The following is a 27,100-nucleotide window of genomic DNA, read 5'->3' as shown; positions in this document are numbered from 1 at the left end:
ACCGACAGTAGCAGTTACCGACGGTGGCAGTTACCGACGCTCGAAAAGATAAAGGTAGAGCACTGCAATTACCGATATGGCCCTTAGCCGGCCTGCCACTAAAGTGGCTTTTGCGATTATTTTTTCCAGGTCCATGGCCACTATAGTGGCTCATTCCAGTAGCTTACTTTTTCACCGTTTGAATTAAATAATCGTCTTCATAAACATTCATATTTAAGTGAAATGTTAAAGTATAAGTATATATACGTACAATATATTTTTAAGAAAAATTATAATTTAATCATTAAGGAATCTTTACGTAAAACATACGAACTTTCTTTATATACGGCTGATAATTTCAAAACATTTAGATAGTAAAGTACTGCTTTTATATATGGTGACTGTTTAATAACAGACTTTGCATTAACTTTTATTATATTTTTTTTGTTAAAATGTTTCATTTGTCGGGGAGGGAGGAAGAAAAAAAGAAAAAGAATCCTTTTACACCTGGCGGCTGGGTAAGCGTCTGAAAGGTTTAAAAGGTTGCAGATGGCGTAGTAAGTTGCAGTAGTCGATGAGTCAGGGTGGTGGCGATCGTGAACGAAGGGAAGCCTTGGGCTGCTGATGTCTTCAGTCGGGTGGCAACCATCGAGCGTGTTGTTTGTTGTTCATCCTGTCAAAAGAGGTAGGAAGAACTATCTCCACGCAAGTGCGTTAGTTGCTCTCGAAGGGGGATAACGAGGGGTACACAGTGCGGGTGTATAAAAAAGAAAGCTAAGGGAAAGGAAAAAAAAGAAGAAGAGGAGTGTTGGACAAAGAAGGATGAAGATGATGATAAAAGGAGGAGGGACGGCGTGTCCGAACATGTGATTTTTAAACGTCAGAACCTTTTTTCCAATCCGATCGGCGGAGGTAATCGTTGATTCGACGAAGTGTGTTTGGGGGGGGGGACGAGAAAATTTTCCTTCATATTGTTTAAAAAAGGATCGCATAGAAGGCAAAAATTGTCTCTCGGCCTTAGACGACGACATTGAAAAAGGGGGTGGTGGAGAGAATAATTTTCTCTCGAGCAGTAGTGAGCAGCAACGCACGCACGCACGCACGCACGCACATCATGGTCGTCGCGAAACACTTCACTCAGGGTGAGTCGTTTCTGCTCTTTTCTTTACCCCTCTTATTATTCTCTCTCTCTCTCTCTCTCTCTTTCTTCTTTCTCTCTTTTATTCTAGTTTTTCTTCCTATCTTTTTAACTTTTCCCCCTATTCTTTACCATTTCTTTTTTAGACTTGTTTCTTTTTTTTCTTTCTTTCTTTCCCCCCGTATTCCTTTTTGTTACGATCTAGCGAGAAAGCGTGTATAGAACGACAAGAGACACATGTAAGCGTTATCTTCCTCCTCTTTAACTTCCTTCACCTCTTTCTCTTCTTCTTCTTCTTTCGATGTAGCAGCAGCAGCAGCAGCAGCTTCCACCTCTTCCTCCTCCTCCTCCTCTTCTTCCTCTTCTTCTCGCATAGGTGAAATGTGGCCTTGCATAAGAGAAAACTTGGGTGGTGCAACTTGATATCTTACGAGGGTGACAATGTAAAGACGGTAATCGTAGGAACGTGTTCTAATTCGCTCCTCGAATCAACACAGTTTTTTTTGCCCTTTATAACAAAAACGATATTAAGAAAGAAAGAAAGAAAAAGAAAATAACGAACAAAGTATTCGTATGATGATTTTTTGGAGAAATTCATTTGTATTTATTTAATTATATATTTTTCACGTTACTATGATCACATTTTGTATTCGTACAAACGCCGAGTCAAATTTTTGAAGGATAATTTTTGTAATGATAGTAATCGAGTAACGTTGTATAAAATAGCAAAGTATTCGGAGTCAGTGTTAGTCAGTCTGCTTGCCTTTCTTTGATGCTCGTGTCTCCGAGTGTCATTGATTTTAGAAAAGGCTTTTTTCTTTTTTTAAAAACAGAAAACGAAGGGAAAGAGAAAGAGAGTAGACAAAAGAACGAGACACTCGTGTCGTTGCTCGGAGCAACGAATTTTGGATACAGCGACTGACGTTCGAATTAAGGAATTAACTCTATGACATTAAAGCGAACGTTTTGCAATTTCATTATGAAATTTCTCTACCGGCCTGCATCGAATTATTATCATAGTAGGATGTTTTAACGTAGTTACAAGCACGATAATTATTACGCGATCATACCACATTTCATGCTTCTTCTCGAACCCCATTTCGAAGAATTTTCTAAGCAACGTATCGGAGTTCGAATAATTTAATTCTCGTTTAAATGAAATCTTGGAAATTTCTAATAAATCAATCAAACGATTATCGCTTTATTTTACTTTCTCTTTTTGATTTTTTCCAAATGAATCATCCATTCATTTTAATGATCATACCCAAGTTGATTGATTTTAGTAATCCAACGTGGTTGATAAGATCGATCGACCAATAAAATAATAATTAATATTTCCAATTTGTTTAGGAATATTAGGGTAGTCAAATTTGTTTGACCGTCCATCCTTCTTAGGTTCCTTTTTTGTCTTCTTTCGCTTTGATCTGTTTTTTGGTTGCTCGTTTAATAGGACTTACCTCGAAATTGTCGACGGGTAAAAAAGCGTTCCAAAGTTAAAACTCTCGAAAGGAAAGTTAAATAGAAGAGACGGGAAGAGATGCAAAGAGAAGATGGCGAATATTTGTCGTGATAAAAAAAAAAGGAAGATTAGATATTTCCGACGAAATTTGAGAAAAAAGATGAAAGAAAAAGAAAGAAAGAAAAAAAAATGAGGGAAGGTTCGTGACGGTAGATAAATGTTTATTCGATGTTAAAAACCGGTACCGAATTTTCTTGGCCAACGCTATTAGTCATCTTTACGTTTCATTTTCACGTTGAATCATCCTAACGATATATTTCAAATATTATATCAAAGAAATTGTCTATAATAGTAAACGTTAATTAAAGATAATAAAGAAAACATTAAGACAATAGATAAATGAAAAGGAATAGGGAAAATTGCGGCACCCCTCCAGCAAAAAAAAGTCAAAGGGAAGAGGGAGAGAGGTTTGACCGAGATAAGTATAAACAAAGGGTGGACAGGGGGGAGGTGGGGAGAGGATAGGACGAGTATCAAGTTCGCGGCCCTTATTAAACGCGTTCGAATTAACGCTCGATTTATTTGCGCTCGCGTAATCTGGGACATGTAGGGAGCACACACACGCACACGCACACGCGCATTTAGCTTTGGTCGAAGTTGGCACGAGGGGGGACGTTCGATAAAAAGAAAGAAAGAAAGGAAGTATAGTAGTTACGAAGAGATGGAAAAAACGTTGCTGAGATCGCACACACATACGCGTACACGTACGTGTACACACATCTGGAAGAATCCTTTTATTTTGCTCTCGATTTAATTTACCGAACATGGAATTTTCCAAAGCTTTTTTATTATATTTCTTTCCTTTTTTTTGCCAGTGTTGTTGAATCCCCCCATATTGAATTCGCGATAAGAAACTATTGTCTATTTAATCATTTTCCGTTGTACGTATCGGTTAGCAAGGAACGCGTTCGAGCTGATTTATTTTATTTTAATTTATATATGTACTCGTTATCAAAATCGTTACGAATTTTGTATTTTTATTGTGTTTCATTTTATCGTTCAATTGTATTTACATCGTCCATCATTATTATTTTACACACGTTCGTTGTATTATAGATAAATTATTTAACAGAAAAAAAAAAAAGCAAAAATTATATCGCATAAATGTTTTTAAATGTGCAAAGGTGTTAACGTTATTTCTTTGGAACGTTATATTAGAATGATTTCATATTAGATTCAACGTTTGACACATCCAAATGGAATCGGAGTCTTTTTCCTCTCATCAGATTACGCGAACGGAGACAGATTAGATTAAATATTTGTGACGAGACACCTCTTTCTAGATTTATTTTTAATATCTTTTTTTTTTATTTTATCAGAGGAAACACTTTTGAATTTTTTCATGCAAGTTTGTCGTCAATGGCTACTTTGTTTTTGCCTCTATATCGTATTCGTTTCCTTTGCGCGACTCGAGTTTTACCTATTTAACGCAATTTATAATTATGAACAAAATGAAAATCGTTTCTCCCATAAATTGAGTTTTGTAACAGGATAGCGTCGATGTGCGAGAAAGTGGCATAGAAAATCGTAGAACCTCCAGGTGAATTATATTCTCCCGTTGAAAATTTGATATTACGAACAAGTAGAAAATTGTTTCCCATAAATTGAGTTTTGTAACAGTATCACGTATGACGTAGATGGAAATAGGTTGGGACGCGAAAAAGATTGAATTTTCATTAATCAAGGTGCGCGAACTCGATTTGCAAAAGGTTGAATTTCATTATTAAAAGCGCGAATTTGATGATCAAAATGCGTAACGTATAAAAAAAGGACGTAATTGTAAAAAGGCGTAAAAGTGAGTTGCCGTAAGGTGTCGCTCGAAAAATATGATTTGATTTGTTAAAAAGTTGTACGCGTATTTACAAATATTAATCTAATATAAAGGTTTTGTATGGAACGTTCACGAATTTTCCGAGCAACGCGATATATTCCATATACGTATATGCGATTCGTGTACCGTGTACGAGGGTGTACGTGTGTTTACATTAAATGTCAGGAGATATCAAAGCGTTTATGATAAAGCCACTTACAGTATAAATACGTACTTTGTATGTATCCAGTGTCAGGAGTACAAAGCACTCGGTTACTTCGACCAAAAGGGAAGTTAGCACGATGAAAACGTTTACCAGTGTGTTACCTAAATGCAACCATGGACGGTTACTTCTTTATGTGGATGTCACGTAGAAGAAACAACAAGGAGAGAACCGATTCGGTAAACGGATATTCTTAAACAACATCCGTTCTCTCTTCGAATTCTTATTCTTATTGTTAATCGAATTGAGATAAACAAAATACAAAAAAATAAGATAACCAACAAACATTGATATTACAATTCGTGCATATTTATTAAACACCCACACACACACACATATGACTATAATAACGTATGAAATATTGAAGCTATTTTTTAATCGCGTAGGATTAGAAAAATATTTGAAAAAAAAAAAAAGAAGAAATGATGTTGAACTTAGGAATAAAAGAAGCACGTGAAAGATGTCTGGGGGGAACTTGGAATGAGTATTTCTCGCTCTCTAACTTTCATATGTACACACGCACGCACACTTATACTTTCTCTTGCTCTGTCAGATACACGTAGAATGAGTCATGTGAGGCATCCTAGCGGTTCCGTCTTCCCTGGAATTTCGTCTCATCCTGGATAGTCGTCGTTTGGTGTCGAACGTTCGAATTCCGGTTCTCTCGGAAGACAATTCAAGATGACTTACGCGCACATGCATTCATATTGTACACAGATACGCGTATATGCTTGTCTTTTTGGACAGGTTAAAACGTCGAGTCTATGGTAATGAACGGAGTTAATTATTTCCTCCCGTTGTTAGGTGTCGTCGACCTCCCTGAGAACCTCTCGGAGTCTCTCGCTCGGCTCGGCTCGTTCTATGAAACTTTCGACCTCGATCATCGACGTCACAATTTTTCGCCTTCTAAAACACACGAGAGAGAGAGGGGGGGGGACTTTAACTAGATAGAATGAAAAGAAATTCCAGACAAAAATATTCGTTGGAAATGTTTTGATCGGTTGGCTTGTCAAAATTGCTTTTTCAAATATCGATTTGTCGAAAAATTGCGCTATTTTTAGGTCACCGGTTTAAAAAGAGATTACCGATGGATCCTGATCGTTGCATAACAACGCGAGAAATAGTCAGCTAGTTGAATTTATCGAATATCTATCGTTAGAATTCTAAATATTATTCAAAATTAGTCTTTTCTTTGCCCCATCGAAAAATACTTTCTCTTATCTGTTATTTCTTCTTATATTATTATATTAAGAATATAATGAAAATTTGAGATAAAGTATAATGAGATTATATGAGAAGAATAGCGAAATGATCTAGGTACTCGCATATATGCATACACGCATACATATGCTTAGTCCTAAGGTAGGTAAGCTTCTTAAGAGCGAGCTTACAACTTGTTGTGTCGTTAAACTACTTTCCGTCACGTAATTAGACACTGGTTTCGTTCCACGAAACGACACTTTATTAACCCACACATATTCTTATGCAAACTCCAATAATGCACGTTGCTCGGATTTTGCAACTGCGATTCTCTCAAATTGAACCTATCTTATAAGATGTTTCTTTAGATTGATCTTAAAATTAATTAAATTGAATTTGCAAGTAAATCGCATATTCTTTGATCGTTAAAACGCATCGATCGAACATTGATTTATTATTCGTACGTTACGCGAATGAAAGAAAAAGGAATATCAAAAGCCGTGCAATTTTTTGGGCACGCGCAGGTGCATTGGTCACGTGCCCTGTACACCTGCACGACCGTGACACCTGCACGTCAGCTGCCGTAAGATCATCTTTTTTTTTTTTCGAGGACCAGCCCGAGCCAATTTTGTTCTGCATTTTATTTTCCAAACGTTGCGCGCGCAATTTTCATTTGGGTAGAATTCGTTGTTCTCGATTCCATCGTTTCTATGATTTTGTTTTGATGGAAAGGGGATGGAAGGGGGGTGTCCCTTAGAGTCTAAGTATTATACGCGACTATTGTTATACCCGCATACTCGTGTAAGGGATCATTTTTAGTATAGAAGGATGCAACTAAATCGCGAACGATCTCGAAGAATGGACTGGAAATTGCATGATACTTTTCTCTTCATCACCGATGCGAGAGGAGATCCCTCCCTCTCTCCTAACTTCGCATAAACGTCCAAACGAGTGGGACTAAAAGCACCCTCGATCATTAACCACCCTCACCCTATTTTTTATACCCCGATGTCTTGTTCCATCTTACCCTCTTATCTTCTTTTTGTTGCATTCCTCTTTTTCTTTTTTCTTTTATTGTTAATCATCTTTTCGATCTTGGACGACGAGTTTCCGATCGTGTTGCTGTTATATTCGTAACGTTGTTTAATTAATTATATTAACACGCATACACAGACAATGTATGTTATGTTGGTAAATTTAAAAGGAAAGATTTGAAAGAATTCTCCGAGTATTCGTTGTAAAGATTAGAAAAATAAACGTAGCAATAGCGATAGAATTTATGGGACGACACTGCGAGTATGGTTAAACCATAGTATATTCTCGATCGAACGAGACTTAAGTGTCAATTCCCGACGTTCTCTAGCAGTAGCGATTGGTTGGGTTGGTTAACAGGTGGCTTGCTAGACACAATACCTTGATATTCCTTTGATTTTCACCGACACATTTTGCCAATCTAATCGAATAGCCATTGCATCGTTATTCCATCGTCAACTTAACACTTTAGTCATTCGCATACACCTGTTTATTATTAGCCAAATATTATTTTAATAATATTTTAATGAAACTTTAGTTTAATACGTTGGATTGCGCGCATGTTTAAACTGGAATATCGATAATATCGAATGAATTGAAATGCATTTTTAATGACGTATTTTTATTTCTTTTTTCAGGCTCGAGCCCCGAGTTTGGGGTGCCGGATATGACAGTCATCAGTGATATCGACGAGACGGGGATTAATCGGAACCTTCAAGTTCGATACGAAAGGGACCAGATTTATGTATCCTTTTCTTACCAATTCTTATATACGGTGGTTTCTTCGCAGAAATAGAAGAAATGGCGAATCGAAAGAGAGAGATTTTTTTTTTGTTAAGTGTATATATATATATATGGCAAACTCTTACTCCACCATTCCACTTGACTTTTTTCGGAAGTATTTAAAGGGTTGCGCCAAGGTGCCCTTTCTCGAACGAGCTAAAAAGAAATTCTTTAGAATGATCGAGCATTGTGTAACTCTTGGAAGGATCCGAAAGTGGAAAAAGGTTCTTTTAAGTATGTCGTTTGTATCTCCAAATGTCTCTACGTGTTGTATCTGTGTGTGTGTGGGTGTACTCGTAAGAGCTCAGACGTTCCGATTTCTTCCAAGTATTAGATAAGAACGTTTAGATTTATCGATTAGACCTAACAAATGTATTCTTGATTACTGCTATTCCGATAGTAAATTAGATACAAGTTTCCAAGCGTTGACGCGTTAGAAGTTTCTATGTTGAACAATGATTCGTTATTTGAGTTTTTGATTTATGCGCGAATATTACATTCTATTTGCATATATAAATGTAAATTATGAAATATAGGAATCGTGTCTATCGAATATAGTTATTAAAAAATGTCGAATGAAATCATAAGACCTCCCGTAGGGAATAAAGTAGAATAGAATAGGGTTAGGGTAGAATAAATGAAGAAGAAAAGTAAAAGAAAAGTAAAAGAAAAGTAAAAGAAATAAGAAAGGAATATAAATAAAAAAAAAAAAGTGTGTTGGGTGCGAAAGAGAGAGAAAGACGTATGAATTTTGCAGGGGTGGGGCATTGCTCCCGGGTTAGTTGGTTGCCATGGCGACAACCCCAGTCAGCTGGTGAACCACCCCAGGGCCAGACCCATTCATCTCGTCCTCGGTTTGCCGACCCAACGACCGACACCGACGACCCACTGTCGTTTTTGCTTCTCCGAGACTCCCGCCAAGCCCTTCACAACCCCTTCCAACCCTTGCGAGCTCTCAACGAAGCCTGCGAGCTCCCTTCGAACCATTCCAATCCATCATCTCTTTCTCTCTTTCTTGGATTGCACAACAATCTGCATCGCGTTCCAATAAAATGCAGCTACGCGCGAGCACGAACGGCCAGTGTTCCTTGTTCTTTAATTAAATTCAATGAAATCTCTAAGGGACTAATGCGAGTTCCAATCAATTGGAATTATTTTCATTCGGTGTGCGTTTAATTCATCGAATTACATTGAATTTAATATTCGCACAGGTAATCGAAATCGATAGGAAATTCGCAATCAGTTTAATGTAGGACAAATTCTAATTGGCGATATTGAAAAGGTAGTCTAAAGTAATCGGGCTTATCGAAACTACCAGGTTAAGTTCGATGATTCGAGTTCGTTAGCGGATCGTTAGGGCAATTCGTTAATGAGCATTTCCTCGTGCTCGAGTAATGTTTAGAGGAACGTCCGTTTAGATGATAAGCGTGGGTTGCGTAGAACCACGTTGTAAAGTAATCTTCTAGTTATGTGTTTGCTTTAACGATTCAACAACTCGATGCTTTCGAGTCTTAATGTTTTATAGTCTTCGCGCAAAATCGGTTCAACAAAGTTTTCCCAACTGTGTCGAGAATTTTTATTTCTTATCATATTAGATTCAATCGAACGCAAAATCATTTAGTTCTAATATAAAACTGTAATTGATTTTTAATTTAACCGAGAATATTTTCACCTTCGAGTAAACGTCAGAATCGTGGGTTACATTCGTAGATAGAATGACGCGTATGATTTCATCGCGCGATTCGTAATTTTTCTCAATTTATTCGTTCGTCTTAAACTGCAGATACTCAAAAGACGCATATAAACCTGTATAAGGAAATAGGAAACAGGAGGGAAAAGATACTTGAAGGGAGGGCAAAAGGGGGTGAAGATGATGGTGGTGGTGGCAGTGCGTTCTCATTAACTTTTCGCTAGCAAAAGCGCTCTTAGCCGGCTTCAATTGCTTTCGTCGAGTAGAACGAGCTCGCCCACCTTTTAACACACAGCCGTTAGAGAGAGAGAGAGAGAGAAAAAGAAAGAAAGAAACGGAAAGAGAGAGAAAGAGAGAGAAATACGAGGGTCAGAAAACCGGATGTACAGCAGCGAGTCTCGAGAAGCTAGCATATCCCGTGTTTGCAGAAGCCGTCGAACCGAAGAAATTGGGCCACGACAGGGTGCAAACAGCTCAAAGTGAGAATGCGAGAACGAGAGAAAGAGAATAAGAAAAAGACCGAACGAGTACAAGGAGGAAAGGTTGAGGGTAGTTGTTCAGCAGGATTAAAACGTTCAACATTTCGGACATCGCATCTTTCTTTTATTTTCTTTCTTCTAACTCTTCTCAAGAAACATCAAATAGAAGAATGCAGGCCAGTTGTATCGTTAGGTAGATTTCGAAAGAAAATACTTAGAATAATAAGTTCATTTAAATTAGAACATATCGCAAGCCTTTTCCTATCACCCCGAGCAATGGCGAAGATTTAGTTTCATTTCGTTGATAGCGAAACTTGGTATGGTTTTCGTCGTACCCCTAAAATGTCACAGAAGGGTAACAAACGTTATGGATATATTATCCTCCCTCCTCTTTTATTCCTAGCCCGTACCATTCTCTGAGTCATCCCCTAAATAACTATCGTTCGCGTGACGTCATACCAAGTATAACTTGCATCCCTATTTATCCCTCGCCTCCCCTCCCCCAATCCCCCCCATCCTGGTCCCCTTTTTTCATCGTTTAACATAAGCAAATGTCGTTGTCCTAACTCAGGGATCCTAACGATGCTAACTTTTATCGATTGGGTCTAGCTACGAATTTGTTTATCCCTACTTTCAATATTTTGTTATTTGTCGTAGTTTTCCTTAACTCAGATTATTAAAATAAATGCAGACTTACACGGGATCCATTCTGGTTGCTGTTAATCCTTACAAGGAAGTCGACTTTTACACGAACGTGAGTAATTTTGGTTTCGTTTGTTACGTAATTTCTATCTCGATAACGGGGTAATAAGATTAAACCTAAATATATATCAAATAATATAAGAGTGTCTGACGTTTTGTTTTAAGCTTACGCGTCAATGCGAAATTATTTTTACGTTTCCTGTTGGTACACAGGAAGTAAATATCCTATCGTCAAAGAATAGTAAATATTCGACACAATGAACAGATAATTAATAAAGATGATTGTTCGTGGTATAAATCAATCGGTCATCGATCAAACGATCGATAAGCTTCGATCGATTCTTTTGTGTTGGATCTTAACAAAAGGATTTTATAATTCAAACATTTACGGCTATCTTTTTAACAATTAATATAATGTTGGATTATTTTTGTTTCTTTTTTTATATTCGATCGTACCAATTTTTCTTCTAGATTATTACAAATTGTTTAAGGATATTACGATAAAATATTAAACAATAATTAAATGTGACAAATAATAAATTTCTCGACGCGAATAATAATCCCCCAAGTATTTAGTTTATAAATTGATAAAACTAAGGATGTAATTTTGAAGCATTATCAATAGGATATTATCGGAATCTCACATACCAAATGAAAACAGGAAACGGAAGCCGCAACGCATTCTTGTGCTGATACGAACGACAAGAGAGTATGTAGATTATGTTGATTATTAAATCTACATTGAAAAAGGGAACAAAATTTTGCGTCGTGAATTATGTTTTTTTACTTATACAAAAATCCACGTTTCATTGTCAATTCTTTTTTTATTCCTAATTAAAAATTCATTAAGGGGTACATTGCAAATGAGAAAATTGAATTTCAGCGTGTACCGAAAATGAGAGTTGCACGCGGGGAAACAAAGTGTTAATTAGGTATTACCAACGCAAACAATACCAAATTTTCTATGGTATTCGTCCGCGATGCAACGAGATGGGTGTTACAATTTATAATCCTTGTTTCTATTTAATATTTATCAATGAAATATTACCAATAATATATTAACGAACAAACGTTTCCGCTATCTATTCGATGCAACAATACGTCCAATTGTTTTCGAGGATTAAAAAAAAAGAAAAAAGAAAAAGAAAAAGAAAAAGGGTATATCGGTATTCCTTATCCGAATATTTCTTATGGCGTTAAAAGTGTCGTGCGTTTAAAACGTAAGAGAAGAAGATTGTCAACGAACCGTATTTAGGTACAAAGTGGCTTCCACTCGATCCCGAAGTAAATTCTTCTTTCAACCCTAAGCCCTAGGAGTAGAAGAACATGCTTGTGGTATACACTACCCTAACGCGACATAGAGACACGGGTACTCTCGAGTAGTTGATGCCACTTTAAGTACACACACACACACGACACATACACGCATATATATATGTCTTGCATATGTTTACTTACAACTGGTGTGTGCGCGTGTGTTCGACGTACCGCGTGTGGCCAGAAATAGAGATTAAACGGGTCGTTAAAAAAGTGTGCGTGTGTGCGCGAAAGAGAGAAGAGGTAGTAAAGAGGCAGAAGAAGTGCTGCGTCGGTCAATCAGTCGGCCGACACGCGATGCACTTTCAAATGCATTCTTTTTTTTGTTCATCTTTGTTTTTTTCCCTTTTTCCCTACCGGATGACGATAAGCCGATAGGAAGCAATTTGCTCAGTGATAACCGCATACTTGTCTATCTCTTTTCTTCTTATTTTTCTTATATTTCTCCTTTGAATTTTTCATTTTTTCCTTTCGTTCGCGTATTAGATTTAAATTGTTATTAATATTTCCAAAGTCAATTTTTACGAAAACAATCCATCGCGCGGTTTCAACGAACTCGAGGAAATATGTTAGAAATTTCTTCTAGAAGTAAATGTATAGAAAAAAATTAAAAAAAAAAAGAAAATTCGAAGAGACCTCCAAGACAAAAAGTTGGTGTCCTAAATGACAGAGGGGTAAAAGGGCCGACGACGATGGCCAGGCATTTTTGAAGGTCAACAAAAGGCTTGCACCCATGCAAGGGGGAGAATGAATGGACGTTGAAAAGAGAGAAAAGTTCGTTCTGGTGTTGAAGGAAGAAGGAAAAGGGCGGTAGGAGGAAGCAATGGTGGTGTGCACGCCCCGCGTTATTGATCGGGGACTGGAGCTCGCTCGCATCGGATTCGGAAAGTTCCTCGTCCTCGTCCTCATCGTCCTAGTCCTCTTCGTCGTCCTCTTCCTAGTCCACTGGGTTCTTCTTCGCCATAATGCCTTCGGCTACTTTCCACCATTTGTTTCTTTCTTTTACTCCTTTTTTGTCTGCCTTTTCCTCCCATTCTCCGTTTCTATCACTTTTCTTTCTTTTTATATTCATTGCCAGCTGCTTTTTTCTCCTACCACGAGAGAGTCTACCTTCTTAGGTTCGAGGCTGATTTTCAAACCCTTTGGTGGGCTCATTTGAATCGTCAAAAACGCGTACGCAAATACAAATGTTCTTTTCTTTGCAAATAAGTAACTGTTCGACGATGATTTTGAATCGATTCTTACTCTACTGGGACTATCAAAATGATTGGGTAAATGTTTGGGGGGGAGGGGAGGGGTTTCGGTATTAGATTAATTTGAATTTGATCGTCAATCGAAGAACTTTAAACGATGGGTGTTTGATAGATTGGCACGAATTTAGTTATGTTACCATTTCTTCTTACAAGGAAGTAATACGAATCCGTGTCGTATTTAATGGTAGATCGATAGAAGAGCAAATGATGGATCGACTATGGAGCAATGCAATTTCCGTTAGCACGACTAGGTTGACCACGTCGAGCTAAAACTCGAGAACTCGATTACGGTGTTGGATATCACCGATAATAAGAGAAACCTTCCATTTTCGATTCCGCAAACGTTTACACCGTCGAATTAATCTTTACCTTTTCTTTTACGTACAAATACGTACAAACAAATCTCAACGTTCAAACAAATATCGACAAAAAAATATAAATAACAAACGAATAATTATTCGAGAGAATTATTATAAATAAATTTCAATTGTTAGTCAATGTTCCAATAAGGGGAGAACCACCCCCCACTCGACGAAACATCGAATTCTTTTTATTTTAAATTCTAGTCTTGACAAGATTTTTTCCTACTTTATAGTTAGGCGTATAATAGAGGAGGGTTGAAAAGTTCCAAGCCTATAATGCAGAGGAATGCAAATTACAAGTATGTTATGGTATGGTATATTAACGATGATGTAAAGGAAAACCAAGGAATCCAAATTCCAATAAACTTTCTGGCATGAAAAACAGTTGAAAAAGAAATGATGCGTCGATTTAATTTTTCTCTTTGTTCTGTTTTTTTCTTTTTTTTTTTTTCTTTTTTTATATTAACCCAATTCTCGAGGATAACTTTTAAATATCACTCGAGCGATATGATAATGAACAAGATTTGACCCGATAAAGAAATGAACCGAGAAGTGGTGAACTCTCTTTTTCTTTCTCGGGTGCATAAGCCTCGCAACCCCATTTCGTGGTGTAATTTCCGCGGATTCTCGACGTGTTGTAATACTCAACGAGAGAAAGAGTAGCAAAAAGAGAGAGAGAAAGAAAAAAAAAGGGAAAAAAAAGAGCTCATGCTTCGAGACACGTGAGACTATCCAGTGTTTGCCAGCCTAGGGGTCTCGAAAACTCAAAGACTCTCTTCGATCAACATGCCTAGTTCACGATTAACAAGAGTATGATACTTCTAACGTCTATGAATTAGGTCACTTTTTAATACTAAACGTACAACGATTATTCCAATGATTTATAAAAAGAATTTATTCTAACGGGTAGGAAATTTGAACTAATTAAAAAAGTAATTTAAATAGGATGACAACCCTGATGATATAAAATGAATTTCAATTGAATTTCAGGGTGAAAGATCAGGGAATGGTCTTTGAAAATTCATGCCTAAATCTTTTATTTTTTTTTCCTTTTTCCTTTGATTTATTATCAAACATCTTTCTCTCTCTCTCTCTCCCCCTCCCTCGTAGGGTGTTTATTTTTAGAAAAGAAGAAAATTATCTCGCGGATGTATTTTTATCTCGAATCCTATGGATAAGCTCTCAAAGAACTATACACACTATACTCGTCTCATAGGAAGGAAAATAAACGAGAGTTTTAAAAATAACACAAGCATATGCAGATAGATCCCTTTAACGTGTTCAGGTGGTGGTGGTGGTGGTGGTGGTGGTGGTGGTGTTAGTAATGGTGATGGTGGTTGGTGTTGCTTTGAAAGCGCATCGATAACACAACCATCCTTCTTCCTTTTTTCTTTTTTATCTAAAACGAAAGAAGATGCATCCACCGCAACGACTAATTCCAACAGGATCATTACACTTCCCTAATTGAATTTAGGGTGATGCGTTTTATGAAATATATTTCGAGTAAACTAATTCATTTATTTGATTTATCTATAATTGGTATCACATTTGTTTTTGCTTCGAATAAAAATTATATATTTGTTTTCTCCAATTGATATTCCATTTAAAATCAATCGCGCCTAATTTTTCTCGATCATTAGAAAATCCATAGAAATATTTCAATGACGATATATTAATATCTAAAAAAAAAGTTCTCTTTAACTTGCAAATGATTCGCGATCGAAATAATAATCAACAATTCTACGATTTTATTTCATTTCATTCGATCGTATTGGAAAAAAAGAAAAAGTACAATTGACTTTGAATAGGAACCGTCCTTTCTCTTATTCTCTATTTTTATATCGTCGAGACGGGAAAATAAAATAAAAAGAAATGACTGAAAAGAGTAGGAGGAAAGGTAAAAGAAAAATAGAAAAGAAAATGAAGACATTATTAGATCGAGGAAGAAGCTTGTTTAAAAAACTCTTCTAGTTGCTTTTGTTGCATACAAAAATCGAAGTCACTATCGTAACTTTATTAAGTTAAAGAATACGCGAGTTGTTAGAGAAAGAAAAGAAAAAGAAATAAAACATGGATAAAGACGCAGTGAATTTTTATTTAATATAAACATTACTTCCATTTTTTCTTTCCAAGTATCTTCAAAATCTTGACGCGAATAAATTTGCACCCATTTCCTATTGTTGTCTCCGAAATATTAAACTCTCCACATGTTAAACTCTGTCGACTAATAAATAAAAATAGATAGAAATAAAAGGGAAAAGAGGAGTTCGCGTCTGACACAAAACTAGGTTACACTACTTGCAAGCAAGCAAGCAAGCAAGCAAGCTAACTTTCCTCTTTCCGCACTACGCAAGAAAGATGTGGGGTCCTGTACTGCATTCTGAAGGAACGTTTGCTTACATACATAATGTATATATCAGTGTATCCGGTGTAAACCGGAGATAAACGTAAACCACGACACTTTTCCTGAATACTTTTACGATTGAATGCGAATAAACCTTGGCTCCTTTCGTAACTTTATAACGCTAACAAATGGAAAATATATTAAATAATGAAGAATAAATAATAATCTACAGAGACGAATTGAAAAAAACATTTGCGAGCAAACGAAGGAATATTTTTCATAGCAGATTGGTGGCTTCTATCGTTGCAATACCCTATTAATATTTACGGGTAGAAAATGTTTTGGAAGAAAGGGGGAATTTTAAATCGATCTTTCGATTTGATTTCCAAGTAGCTTCGTTAATAAGAACTTTCCATGAGTTTATTTGTAGTTTCATACGCGCATATATGCATGTATTTATGCCGCACGTTATTCCCAAGGGAGTCGGCCTACAAACGAAAAGGGGATTACTGAAACTCGCTCGTAAATATCCTAACTACTACACCACGCGTCATCGGATTCGCGTTGCAATTAATCCGCTTTACAAGGAGGATGCTAAAACCTCCTCCACCTCCTCCTCCTCCTCCTCCTCCTCTCATTCTCGTTTTTCCCCTCTTTTTTGCAATCTCTTTGTTACGCGAAGTATCATCGGAGTTACGCATGCGTTTTCATTATGATCGAATGATTCCATAAAGAATCTCAATCTGAAAAATTTATCGATCGGGAGAGAAAAGATCATCGATGATCAATACCCAATCATAAATTCGCGAACGAATCAATTGATTATATTTAATTGATAAAAATGTAAGCAATAAGAACAAATACATATTCCTTTTGAGCCAAATGTGTTTTATGATTTGTATAAATGATTATTTTTGCAGGAATATGTTAGTCGTTATCATGGAAAAAAAATAGGAGCACTCGAGCCACACGTTTTCGCGTTAGCCGAGGCAGCCTACAGATCGCTTCAAGATACGGAAAGTAATCAATCCTGTGTTATATCCGGCGAGAGTGGTGCTGGTAAAACCGAGACAACGAAATTCATCTTGCAGTATTTATGTTCCGTCACTAGCAACGTCGACACTTGGGTTGAACAACAAATATTGGAAGCCAACACCATTTTAGAAGCTTTTGGTAATTATTTTTGTATCGTTATTATTTCATTTCCAATAATCATTTCGCGATCCAAACGATATTTCAATGAAACAACAAAACGCGTGACTTTTTTGATAATTAATTTCTTTCACGCTTTGTTCGTGTGTGTGTGTGTTGAACGCACACCGAACTATTGAATTTATTAGTTTTATCGTTTTATACGTTCGCAAAGTGTAATCTTTTGACATAGATTCTTCAATGAAAGAAACACGAGAGATCATTTTTCCTACCCCCGTTTCATGCGTGCAATGTCATTTAGAAATGAAAAGGCAGGATTCACAGTGGTTTGAGTCAAGGACGAGCGTGGCAATTCAGGTGTAAAATGCAGTTGCGAGGGGTAGAATCTGGGTCATGGGGGAAAAGGAAGGATTAATAAGAATCGAAACGTTCTCTTCAGATGTTACGATAAATCGAAACGTGCACTCGACTACGAATCTAGAACAGTTCCCATTTGTCGTGACTTTTTATTTCATTTTATATATAAATTAAAAATCCCTTCTTAGAAAATAGAAGAAAAGAGTGCGAGTTTTATTGATTTTTAATCATCCGAATGATTTATTTCCTACAGGTAACGCTAAGACGGTGCGAAATGACAACAGTTCGAGATTTGGTAAATTCATGCAAGTTTGCTTCGACAGCAAATGGATGATCAAGGGTTGTATCATTCAGGATTATTTGTTGGAACAAAGTCGTATTACGTTTCAAAGTCCTGGGGAACGTAATTATCATGTCCTTTATCAATTGGTGGAGGCTGGTACGAGGGACAAAGAATTTGCCGAACAATTCAAGCTAAAACCAGCGATTCATTACAAGTATCTTAATCAGTCCGGATGCGTTAAAATTGGAGGGATATCGGATTCCAAAAAACTAGACGCTTTGAGGCTGGCATTTAACGTGCTGCAAGTAAAAAAAAAAACAAAGCCCCAGATTAAACGTATTAAACATTTGACAACTGTTCACCTAATTATTCCTTTTATTCGAACCTTTTCAGGTGGCCCCAGAAATGTGCGAGGGAATATTCCGCGTGCTATCAGCGATCTTATGGTTGGGTAATTTAAATTTCGAAGATGTCGACGGTGAAAGATGCGAATTGACCGAGGAGGATGAGGAAATAATCGAAACGGTGGCCCCACTTTTGGGTCTTCAAGTGGAGGATTTAAGAAAGGTCGTGCTGATACGGCAAATCAACGTACGTGGTAACATAACAGAGATTCCACTTAAGGTGCAAGAAGCCAAAGAAAATCGTCACGCAATGGCCAAAGCATTGTATTCGCGAACGTTTGCATGGTTGATCAATCATATAAATAATTGTACGAATCCTGGACAAGACAGTTCACGATTTCTCGGTGTGCTCGACATATTTGGGTTCGAGAATTTTTCTCTAAACAGTTTCGAACAACTTTGTATTAATTATACCAACGAGAAGCTTCACAAATTCTTCAACCATTACGTTTTCGCATTGGAACAAGAACTTTATCGTCAGGAAGAAATTCAATATTCTCACATAACGTTTACGGACAATACCATGTGTTTGGAATTGATCGAGAAACCACCGAGATGCGTATTAAAATTGCTCACCGAACAATGCCACATGCCGAAAGGTTCCGATCTGGCATATTTGACTAACCTACACGCCGAATTCGATAATCATCCGTGCTACGTCAAAGGTGACGATCGTCGTAGGTGGGAAAAAGAATTTGGCATCCGACATTACGCGGGTTGCGTGACTTACACGGTCGAGGGTTTCGTTGAAAAGAATAGGGACGTTCAACAGGACGTGTTTTTTGACTTCATGTCGAGAAGTACGAGCGAGTTCGTCCAAGAGATCACAGTTTATCAAGACCTTTTGGGATGTACGATAGTTCGCGCGACTGGTAACGCGGCAACAACGATGTCTCGCGGAACGTCGAAGGGTAAACCAACGTTGTGCGATTCCTTTCGACACCAATTGCAAGCCCTGGTCGACGTATTGCAAGCAACGATACCTTGGTACGCGCGTTGCATCAAACCCAACATGGAAAAAGTCTCGAATCACTACGACGAGAAACTCGTTCTCGATCAATTGAAATATCTCGGAATGTTGGATATCATTCGTATAAGAAAGGAAGGCTTTCCGATACACATGGGTTTCCACGATTTCGTCGCGAGATATCGATGCCTCGACAGGGGACGTAATTTGTTGTCGCGCGATGACAGAGAAGCTGTTAGATCGTTGATCAGTAGCCAAGGTATTCCGGAAACCGAATGGCAAATTGGTAAAACCAAAGTCTTCCTACGTAGTTACGTGCACGAACCTTTAGAAGATTCTAGAAATCAAATGGTCAGCAGCAATGCTTTGATGATACAAAAGATTTGGCGAGGATACATCGTACGAAAGGGTGGGTACACATATTTAGAATCGTTCGATCGTCGATTTCATTAATCTTACGATTCCTAATCAATTGGCACGATTATTTTTCCAGAGTACAAGAAGATTCGCGAGGCCGCGTTGAAAGTACAGCACGCCTACCGCGGCTGGAAACTGCGAATTATATTTATTCGCAAACGCAGAGCAGCCATTATTATACAAAGCCATTTGAGAGGTGTTTTTGCCAGGGAAGTTGCCGCGGCATTGAGGGAAATGAGACGAGTGGACGAAGAGATGAGAAAGAGAGAAAGATTGGAAGAAGAAAGAAGATTGATGGAGGACAAGAAAGCATTGGAAGAAAGTCAAAGGTATCATTTAAGTATACGACTATCCGAGAAAGTGAACAACCGTGGATTTGTTCATGTATGCACGAATTCGTTCGATGTACAGGGTGATTTCTTACAAATAATCTAAAGCTCTTGCTATTAGCGTTGGTCCAAAATCGTCTAGACAATTTGACGAAGTAGTTACTCCTTTCGAAAACTTTTCAAGTTAAGCCAACTGCTTCAAAGTTTCGATGACTGTTGGGGTCACTGTATTTGGAAATGTAGAAAATAATAATATCACCCTGTACAAATGGTAGAGTCTCGCAAAATCGTCTGGGATAATTGTTAAATAGAGAACAGTCGACGATACGTTAACAGTGTTTCGTTTGTGTCTCTTATAGCGCGCAGTACAATGGTATTGTTGGAATGGAACCAGGGTAAGTTCGTCAAAAAATACGAAGCTGACGAATAAACGACCCTTCTTCTTTCTTGCTGCATGTTTGTGACGCGAAACGCGTGAACAATATTTCATCGACGAATCCAAAAGAGCTTTTGCTTTTAGTATTGGTTTCAAATAAATTCCCGATAAATCTAGATGACGCTTTGTAACGAAGATAATTTTTCTTTCCCAACAGAAAAGCACAAGAAGAGATAGCAACGTTGACTCAGATGGCAGAACAAATGAACTCGAAGATAGCGGCGTCTGATTTGCAATCGGTCGATTTGGACAATTTGTTTTCATTCTTATCCGACGTCCAATCGACGAAGAGCAATCAAATAATCGAAGAAATCGGTGAACAGATGGACAACCTCGTAGAAGATTTGGACGTCGAATTGGAAACGGTGATAAAGCAGGAATTGGAAATGAATTCTAAAGTGGAATCGAAGATTAACACGACGCCTAATGGTCAAGAAGTAACGCCGGTACAGCAAGCGCAACGAATAGGTGGGAGTACAGGAAAGTTGGGTCAACCGAGTCTTCCCGAACCAACGGAGCCACCACCTCCACCACCACCGCCAATTCCTCCGTTGGCATTGAACGGGGACTCCTCGGCGGATAACGGCGAGCCGATATACGAATCTGTTTTACCGCGAGAAGAAAGTGGGCCTAGTAGTCCCATTATGATCAATGGTAGTCCGGGAACAATGAACGGCGATGGTTGTGGTTTTCCACCACCAATACCTATCAGTAAAGTAAAGGAACCACTTGCTGGCAGTCCTCCACCACGACCAGATTCGCAAAATTCTAATGGCCATCATTTGCATCACAATCATCATCATCATCATCATCCAACACAAATATCTCAACCGCAACAAAATGGTCACGACCAGCAGCAACAACAACAACAACAACCTACTCAGCAGCAACAGCAACAACCACAACCACAGCAACAACAATTGCAACAACAACAGACACAAGTACCGCAACCGCCTATCGAAAGGGAACAGAGAAGAAAGTGTAGAGTCGAACGTAAATTGCAAGAATTGGAGGATAAGAGGGAACAGGATATCGAACAAGCAACTTATCACGATATCGTCGAATTTGCGCAGAATTATTTCAACAGTCACGAAAGATCACCCGAGGGAACGATAATGGCTACACTTACGAGAAAATCACGTGGCAAAAGTGTCGAATTCATTCCGAAATATGAAATGGTCACTTATTACAAAGGATCTAGCATTCCCAATTCTCATATTCATATGTACGATCCTGACAACGTTAACGTTGCCTGTTCGGTATTCAGGGATCTGTGTAAATATATCCGTGGAGAGATGAAATTAGACGTAGAAATAGCTACGATACAAAGTATCATCGGGTATGGAATAGAACGGGAAGAATTGAGGGATGAAATATTCGTACAGTGTATGAGACAAGCTACCAATAATCCTAATCCCGAATGGGCCGAACGCGTATGGTTGTTACTCTGCTTGGCCATCGTTGCGTTTCAACCGAGCAAATTGCTTTACAAATATTTCGTCTCGTTTCTTCGAAAGAATTTAGTTCTCGAAGGTAAACTAAGACAATACGTGCAATGGTGCATCGACAATTGCAAGAACACCAAAGTTTCCTGTAGACAATATCCACCTTCGACCGTTGAGATTGCTGCGATGAGACGATTGGGTACGATAGTGTGCAGATTCTTTTTTCTCGATGGTAGAACTAAGGCTATCGATGTTCATCCAACTGACACCGCAGCTGACGCTGTTGCTAAATTAGCTGACAAATTGGGTCTCAGATCTTTGGAAGGATGGGCCATTTATCAAAGCAGACCGGATGGAGAGGAACACGTTAGGGCTCATGATTATCTATACGACGTGATAGCTGCATGGGAAATGTAAGTAATTCGAAAATCTAACTTTGAGGTTGTCGTCATTTGAGAAAATACATTTGTTTCATAGGAAACAATGCAAATTGAACACATCCCAATCGACATTCTCGACCCTAAGACGTGGAAATAATGCGACTCTCGGTAGCGGAGACAATCGTTTCGTTTTTAAACGCCGACTGTTTCGTAACACGCGAGAAATATCCCAAGATCCGGTTGAAGTTAACATGCTCTATGCACAAGCTGTATATAATGTTGTAAAGGTATCGTCAAACGTACAACAGATCATTTTTATTATTCCAACAAATTGTTTAATGAAATTTCTATTTTTTAGTGCGATGATTTTCCAGTCTCCGAAAAAGTGGCTTTACAGTTGGCAGGATTGCAAGCTCAAGTGGCATTGGGTGATCCAAAAGACAACGACAGATTAGATTATTACAGCGAGGTTGATAGTTTTTTGCCGTATCGAATAAGTCGAGCACGTGGCGATGACGTTTGGGTACCGATCATAGCACAAGCGCATAGACAATACGGTGCTGGTCGTAAGGAATTAGCAGCTAAAGTTTTATATCTCTCCTGTGTCATGCAATATCCGTTGTACGGTACAACGATGTTCAACGTAACGTATCGAGGATATTGGTCTTATGGCAATCAATTGATATTGGGTATCAATTGCGATGGTTTGATGTTGATCAAGCCTGATGACAAATTTGTATTGTCCGAATATCGTTACCAGGACGTTGAAAGTATAATGTTGGACCCAAGCGACTCGTTCATAACGATTTCCTTGCTACGACACAACCCTGATAGCTCGCATAAGTGTTTTGTATTCGAGACAGCACAAAAGAATGAGATAGGTAGTCTAATCGTGAGCTATTGTCCTGCCTTAGCAGGATGGATCACGGAAAACGAAGTTCCTGCGAAAAAATTCAAAGCCATCACCAACGAGGATCGCATCAGGCTTTATCACAATTTGGTTAATTGTCGTCGAACATTGGTAGATGCCGAGATTCTAAGGAAACCTCAAGATTCCGGTGGTGGATTTTTGAGGAATACTTTGAGAAGATTATCAAAGCATAGAATAGAAAAACTTAGACAAGAACACGGTAGTGCTACGGATCACGGTGAAACCTACAAAGGTTTTCCGTATGCTTATTGGGCTTTCAGTAGACAACCAATACCACAGACTCTTTCCAAGTTACCTGATCCGGAAGATCAAATGGCCCTGAGCGTTTTCCAATTGATTTTAACTTATGCTGGTCTTGGTCAAAACGGTGACACCGTTCGAAGGGTCGAGGACGAACACGTCAATCTTATACAAACGGTTATGGAAAGGTGTATCAGAAAAGATATTCTTTTGGGAGAATTGTATCTGCAATTGATCAAACAAACCACCGACCATCCTGATCCAAACAGTCGAGTTAATCTAAGGCATTGGGCATTGCTTTCCTTGGCATGCTCGGTTATTCTACCACCGCAGAAACTCATTCGCAAATATCTAATAGCACATTTGAAACGATGTGCCAGCGATTACGTCACCGAAGAAGGAAAATACGCCAGATTCGCCGAGAAGTGTCTTTACAAAACTCAAGGAACGAGAAAAAGGCAATGGCCACCTAGCAGGGAAGAGATCATGTGTACGATCAATCGTAGACCAATTTATGCTAGATTTCATTTTATGGATGGACAATATCATGCCGTTGAATTTCATCCGTCCGCTACTGCGACTGATGTCATGGAAATAATCAAAGCTAAGATTGGCCTTGAAGAAACAGCTATGGGTAAGAAAATTCTTCGATCGAGACGCATCATTTTTGATATTCTATTACCGATCACGATACTTTCGATCCTAGGTTATGCCATTTACGAGGTATTGGGACCAACCGAACGAGCTCTAGTCCCTGATGAAAAAATAGCTGACGTTATGTCGAAATGGGAACGATACAGATCGGCCAGTGCATCCCAACAAGGACAACAACCGCAGAGGAAACACGCACATCACTTTTTCTTATTCAAGAAACACCTGTTCCTCGATCAGTACATGAATCTAGACGATCCGGTGGAAAAAGAATTGCTTTATCATCAAGTTCTTCACGATCTTCGTGCCGATCGGTTTCCCATAACCGAAAAGGAAGCCGTAAATATATTAATATTTATTTTGATTCCGAAACTTTGCAACCCCTTGGAAGTGGAAATAATGAATATCCAAAAAACGATGCTTATTTGTTATTGCAGATGATGTTAACGGCTTTACAAGCTCAATTAGAACTCGGTGATTGTCACGACGGATTAGCCGAGCAAGAGTATCGAACGATATCGAGTCACTGCCTACCATCAAGACTAGTACCGACGGTGTGCATAGAAGGAGTCCTTCAACACCATCAATCATTAAGAGGAATGACACCGCCGGAAGCTAAGAAAGCCTTTTTAAATTTAATCCAATCGTGGCCTTTGCATAGGGCTACGATCTTCGACGTGATGCAATCGTTCACATCGAATTGGCCCAGAGTCCTATGGCTTGCAGTCGATCAATTAGGATTACATTTACTCGAACATCGTTCGAGAAATACTTTATGTACTTACGAATACAGTAGCATACTTAGTTACAATCCTGCTATTAGTAGTTTGATGATAATCACTTGTACCGATAAAAAACAGAGCAAAGTTATACTCACAACTTCTCAGGTAAAATGATATACGAATGAATTCATCTAAATTTAACAATACGATTGAAATACAAAGAAATATTATCTAATCTAATTGACTTTTGTTTTAGGCACACCAAATAGCTAATTTAATAAGGGAATACATGGAGGTGTTACAATCACCTCCGGAAATACCAAAGAGAGATTCCGTGATAGCCCAATCGATTGCGCAACAATATCAACAAGCGACCTCGAATCTTCCAGGAAATGCAACTGGAAGAAAATCAAGGCCTGCTTCGATGTTACACAGGGGTGCTCCAGTGATACAATCTCAAGCTAGTTAGAATGTTTCAAAGAAATCCTCATTCCTATCGACAATGAACTATTTTCAGCTTCTAATCTGAGAAGTGAGGAAAAATATCTTATGGGATATACACTTTTCTCGACTAAACGATAACACAAATGTGTGATATCTTTTTGTCAACGAGTGTGTATGTAAATATAAATATTCTTTTGTTTTTTTTAACGAACGAAAGGAAGAAAAAGGGGGAGAGAGGGAGAGAAAGAAAAAGAAGATTGATTATATAAAAGAATTGATTATAAACTTTCGTTGTCGAAGTGCCATAAGTTTACCAACTTTTACATTTATGAACCAATCATATCGCCCGGACCAAAATATAATTTTTCTTTTCTATACAGCGAGTTGAACGTCGGTTTTTTTCTCCCGGTGCATTTTCGCAAAATAGGCAAAATCGCATAATGCTAGTGTTTTCATTTAATTCGATTACTTAAAATATGGTTCTCAAGGCCTACGATTATTGTGGATTACGAGAAGTAATTAATATAATAATGAACGAACGTTAGAGTTATAAATATAAATATAAATATATAGGAAAATGAAAGAGAGGGTGAGAGAAAGAAAAAAAAAAAAGAGATAGATACTTTCTTCCGATATTTATTCAATTTAGAATTAGTAATCCTGTGAGTAACGTGATACATTAAAAGAAACACGCACGCGCACAGGATATTTATTAGCTACCGCCGGCGGAAAGTAGAAATTATTTAGCAACAATTATACGAGTAACAAATTAACTGCCATGTTAATGAAGGAGGAGAGAAAGAGAGGAAAAAATAGAAAATAGACCAAAAAAAAATGAAACAAAGATTAATTCAATGCGTATAAACAAGTGGATCGATTAATTATGAAAGTGATATTTCAATCATTTATTATTTCTTTGGATAGTTGGATTAGAATAATTATTTCTTCGTTTTGATATTAGAGATAATATATATTTAAAAATTATTTATTAACGTTGATATTTTGGATAAGTTTAATAATATTATAACGATTTTTTTTGTTTTGATATTTGAGATATTTTTGATTATTAAAGTATTGTTGCTTACGATCAAATTGACTTTTGCATTAGATCATTTTCATAATCAATCGATCGAAATGAAAATGGAAAAAAGTGCTCTCTATATCGAAGACTTGAAATAAAAAAAGATAAATCATATACACATACACTTGAAATGAATTGTGGACGTAAAAATGAACATACAATTTGCTTTCTTTACAAATATATTATAATACAAGTTCCCTAACTAAAGGTTTTGATAAATGAATTTTTGCTAATCGTGTTCGCGCCTGTTATATCTACGCGAATACATTTTTTTATTAACAACCGAGTCGATCTACCGATTTAAAAAAGAAAAAAGAAGAAGAAACGATGAAAAAAACGAAGCAAATCTAAAACCAAGCAAATGTTTTTTTTTTTAATCATCGCGGAGACCAATCCAAACGAAGAATTTTTTATAAACGAAAAGAATGAAAGAAAGAAAGATCTAAATCCTAGATCATCGGACCTCGCGTTTACATTTGTACTTTCAAAGTTTTCCTTTCACGTCAAACGTGCGCGTGTTTTTTCTTTTTCTTTACAACTCTCGTCGATTTTATTGGATCGTCCCGAAAAATTCGTGATGCAATATCGATAAAAAAAAAAACAATTCCTACACGGCTACACGCACACTTGTATGCACTTTTACACATACAACTACATTTATCCATTGTCCTACCATAATCTCGATGATCTATAAATGATATATACAAAATATTTGCATTTTTTATGGACAATCTTTTACATCTTTCCCCCGAACGCAGTTTTGAGTGCTTTATTCGTGTCTACGCATTATGCTCGATGTTGTAAAATGAAATTTAAAAGTTAAGAAAAAGAAAACAAAAAGAAAGACAGAGAGAGAGAGATGGAACGTAAATGAAAAAGGAAATAAAATAAGAAAGTAAATGAGATAAAAATTATGGACGAGATTGATCCCACGTCGAAAAGAAAAAAAAAACGATGGCGCAGATTTATTTATCGATCGATAATGCCAGACTATAATTGCGTCCAATATTAAAAAAAAAAAATTAATAAA

At 37.6% G+C, this 27,100-nt stretch overlaps 1 protein-coding gene across 2 annotated transcripts; it reads left to right on the top strand.

Annotated features, from left to right (window-relative positions):
• The first annotated feature begins 510 nt into the window (after nucleotides 1-510).
• LOC122513469 (unconventional myosin-X) lies at nucleotides 511-25,814 on the top strand. 2 transcript variants are annotated; one of them, XM_043629841.1, is made up of 14 exons: nucleotides 511-1,121; nucleotides 7,540-7,646; nucleotides 10,545-10,607; nucleotides 16,752-17,004; nucleotides 17,594-17,928; nucleotides 18,017-19,403; nucleotides 19,488-19,740; nucleotides 20,100-20,135; nucleotides 20,334-22,034; nucleotides 22,099-22,288; nucleotides 22,360-23,806; nucleotides 23,879-24,162; nucleotides 24,261-24,710; nucleotides 24,802-25,814. In XM_043629841.1, the coding sequence occupies exons 1-14, from the start codon at nucleotides 1,094-1,096 to the stop codon at nucleotides 25,012-25,014; spliced, it is 6,747 nt and encodes a 2,248-aa protein (XP_043485776.1). In that variant the 5' UTR covers nucleotides 511-1,093; the 3' UTR covers nucleotides 25,015-25,814. The 2 variants fall into 2 exon arrangements, with proteins under 2 accessions (XP_043485776.1, XP_043485777.1); XM_043629842.1 differs by lacking the exons at nucleotides 511-1,121; nucleotides 7,540-7,646; nucleotides 10,545-10,607; nucleotides 16,752-17,004 and having other exon boundaries at nucleotides 17,843-17,924.
• The last annotated feature ends 1,286 nt before the right edge of the window (nucleotides 25,815-27,100 follow it).

Source organism: Polistes fuscatus, unplaced genomic scaffold (assembly GCF_010416935.1).
Source record: "Polistes fuscatus isolate 324 unplaced genomic scaffold, CU_Pfus_HIC Scaffold12, whole genome shotgun sequence".
NCBI lineage: Eukaryota > Metazoa > Arthropoda > Insecta > Hymenoptera > Vespidae > Polistes > Polistes fuscatus.
This window is presented reverse-complemented; position numbering and strand designations above follow the sequence as displayed.

What these genes read in the sequence shown, in the direction of transcription:
- LOC122513469 (XM_043629841.1), top strand. Translation starts at nt 1,094, where the DNA reads ATGGTCGTCGCGAAACACTTCACTCAGG. An exon ending in TGGCATTTAACGTGCTGCAA is followed by an intron (nt 17,929 to 18,016) that starts GTAAAAAAAAAA and finishes GAACCTTTTCAG; the next exon opens with GTGGCCCCAGAAATGTGCGA. An exon ending in AGGATACATCGTACGAAAGG is followed by an intron (nt 19,404 to 19,487) that starts GTGGGTACACAT and finishes TTATTTTTCCAG; the next exon opens with AGTACAAGAAGATTCGCGAG.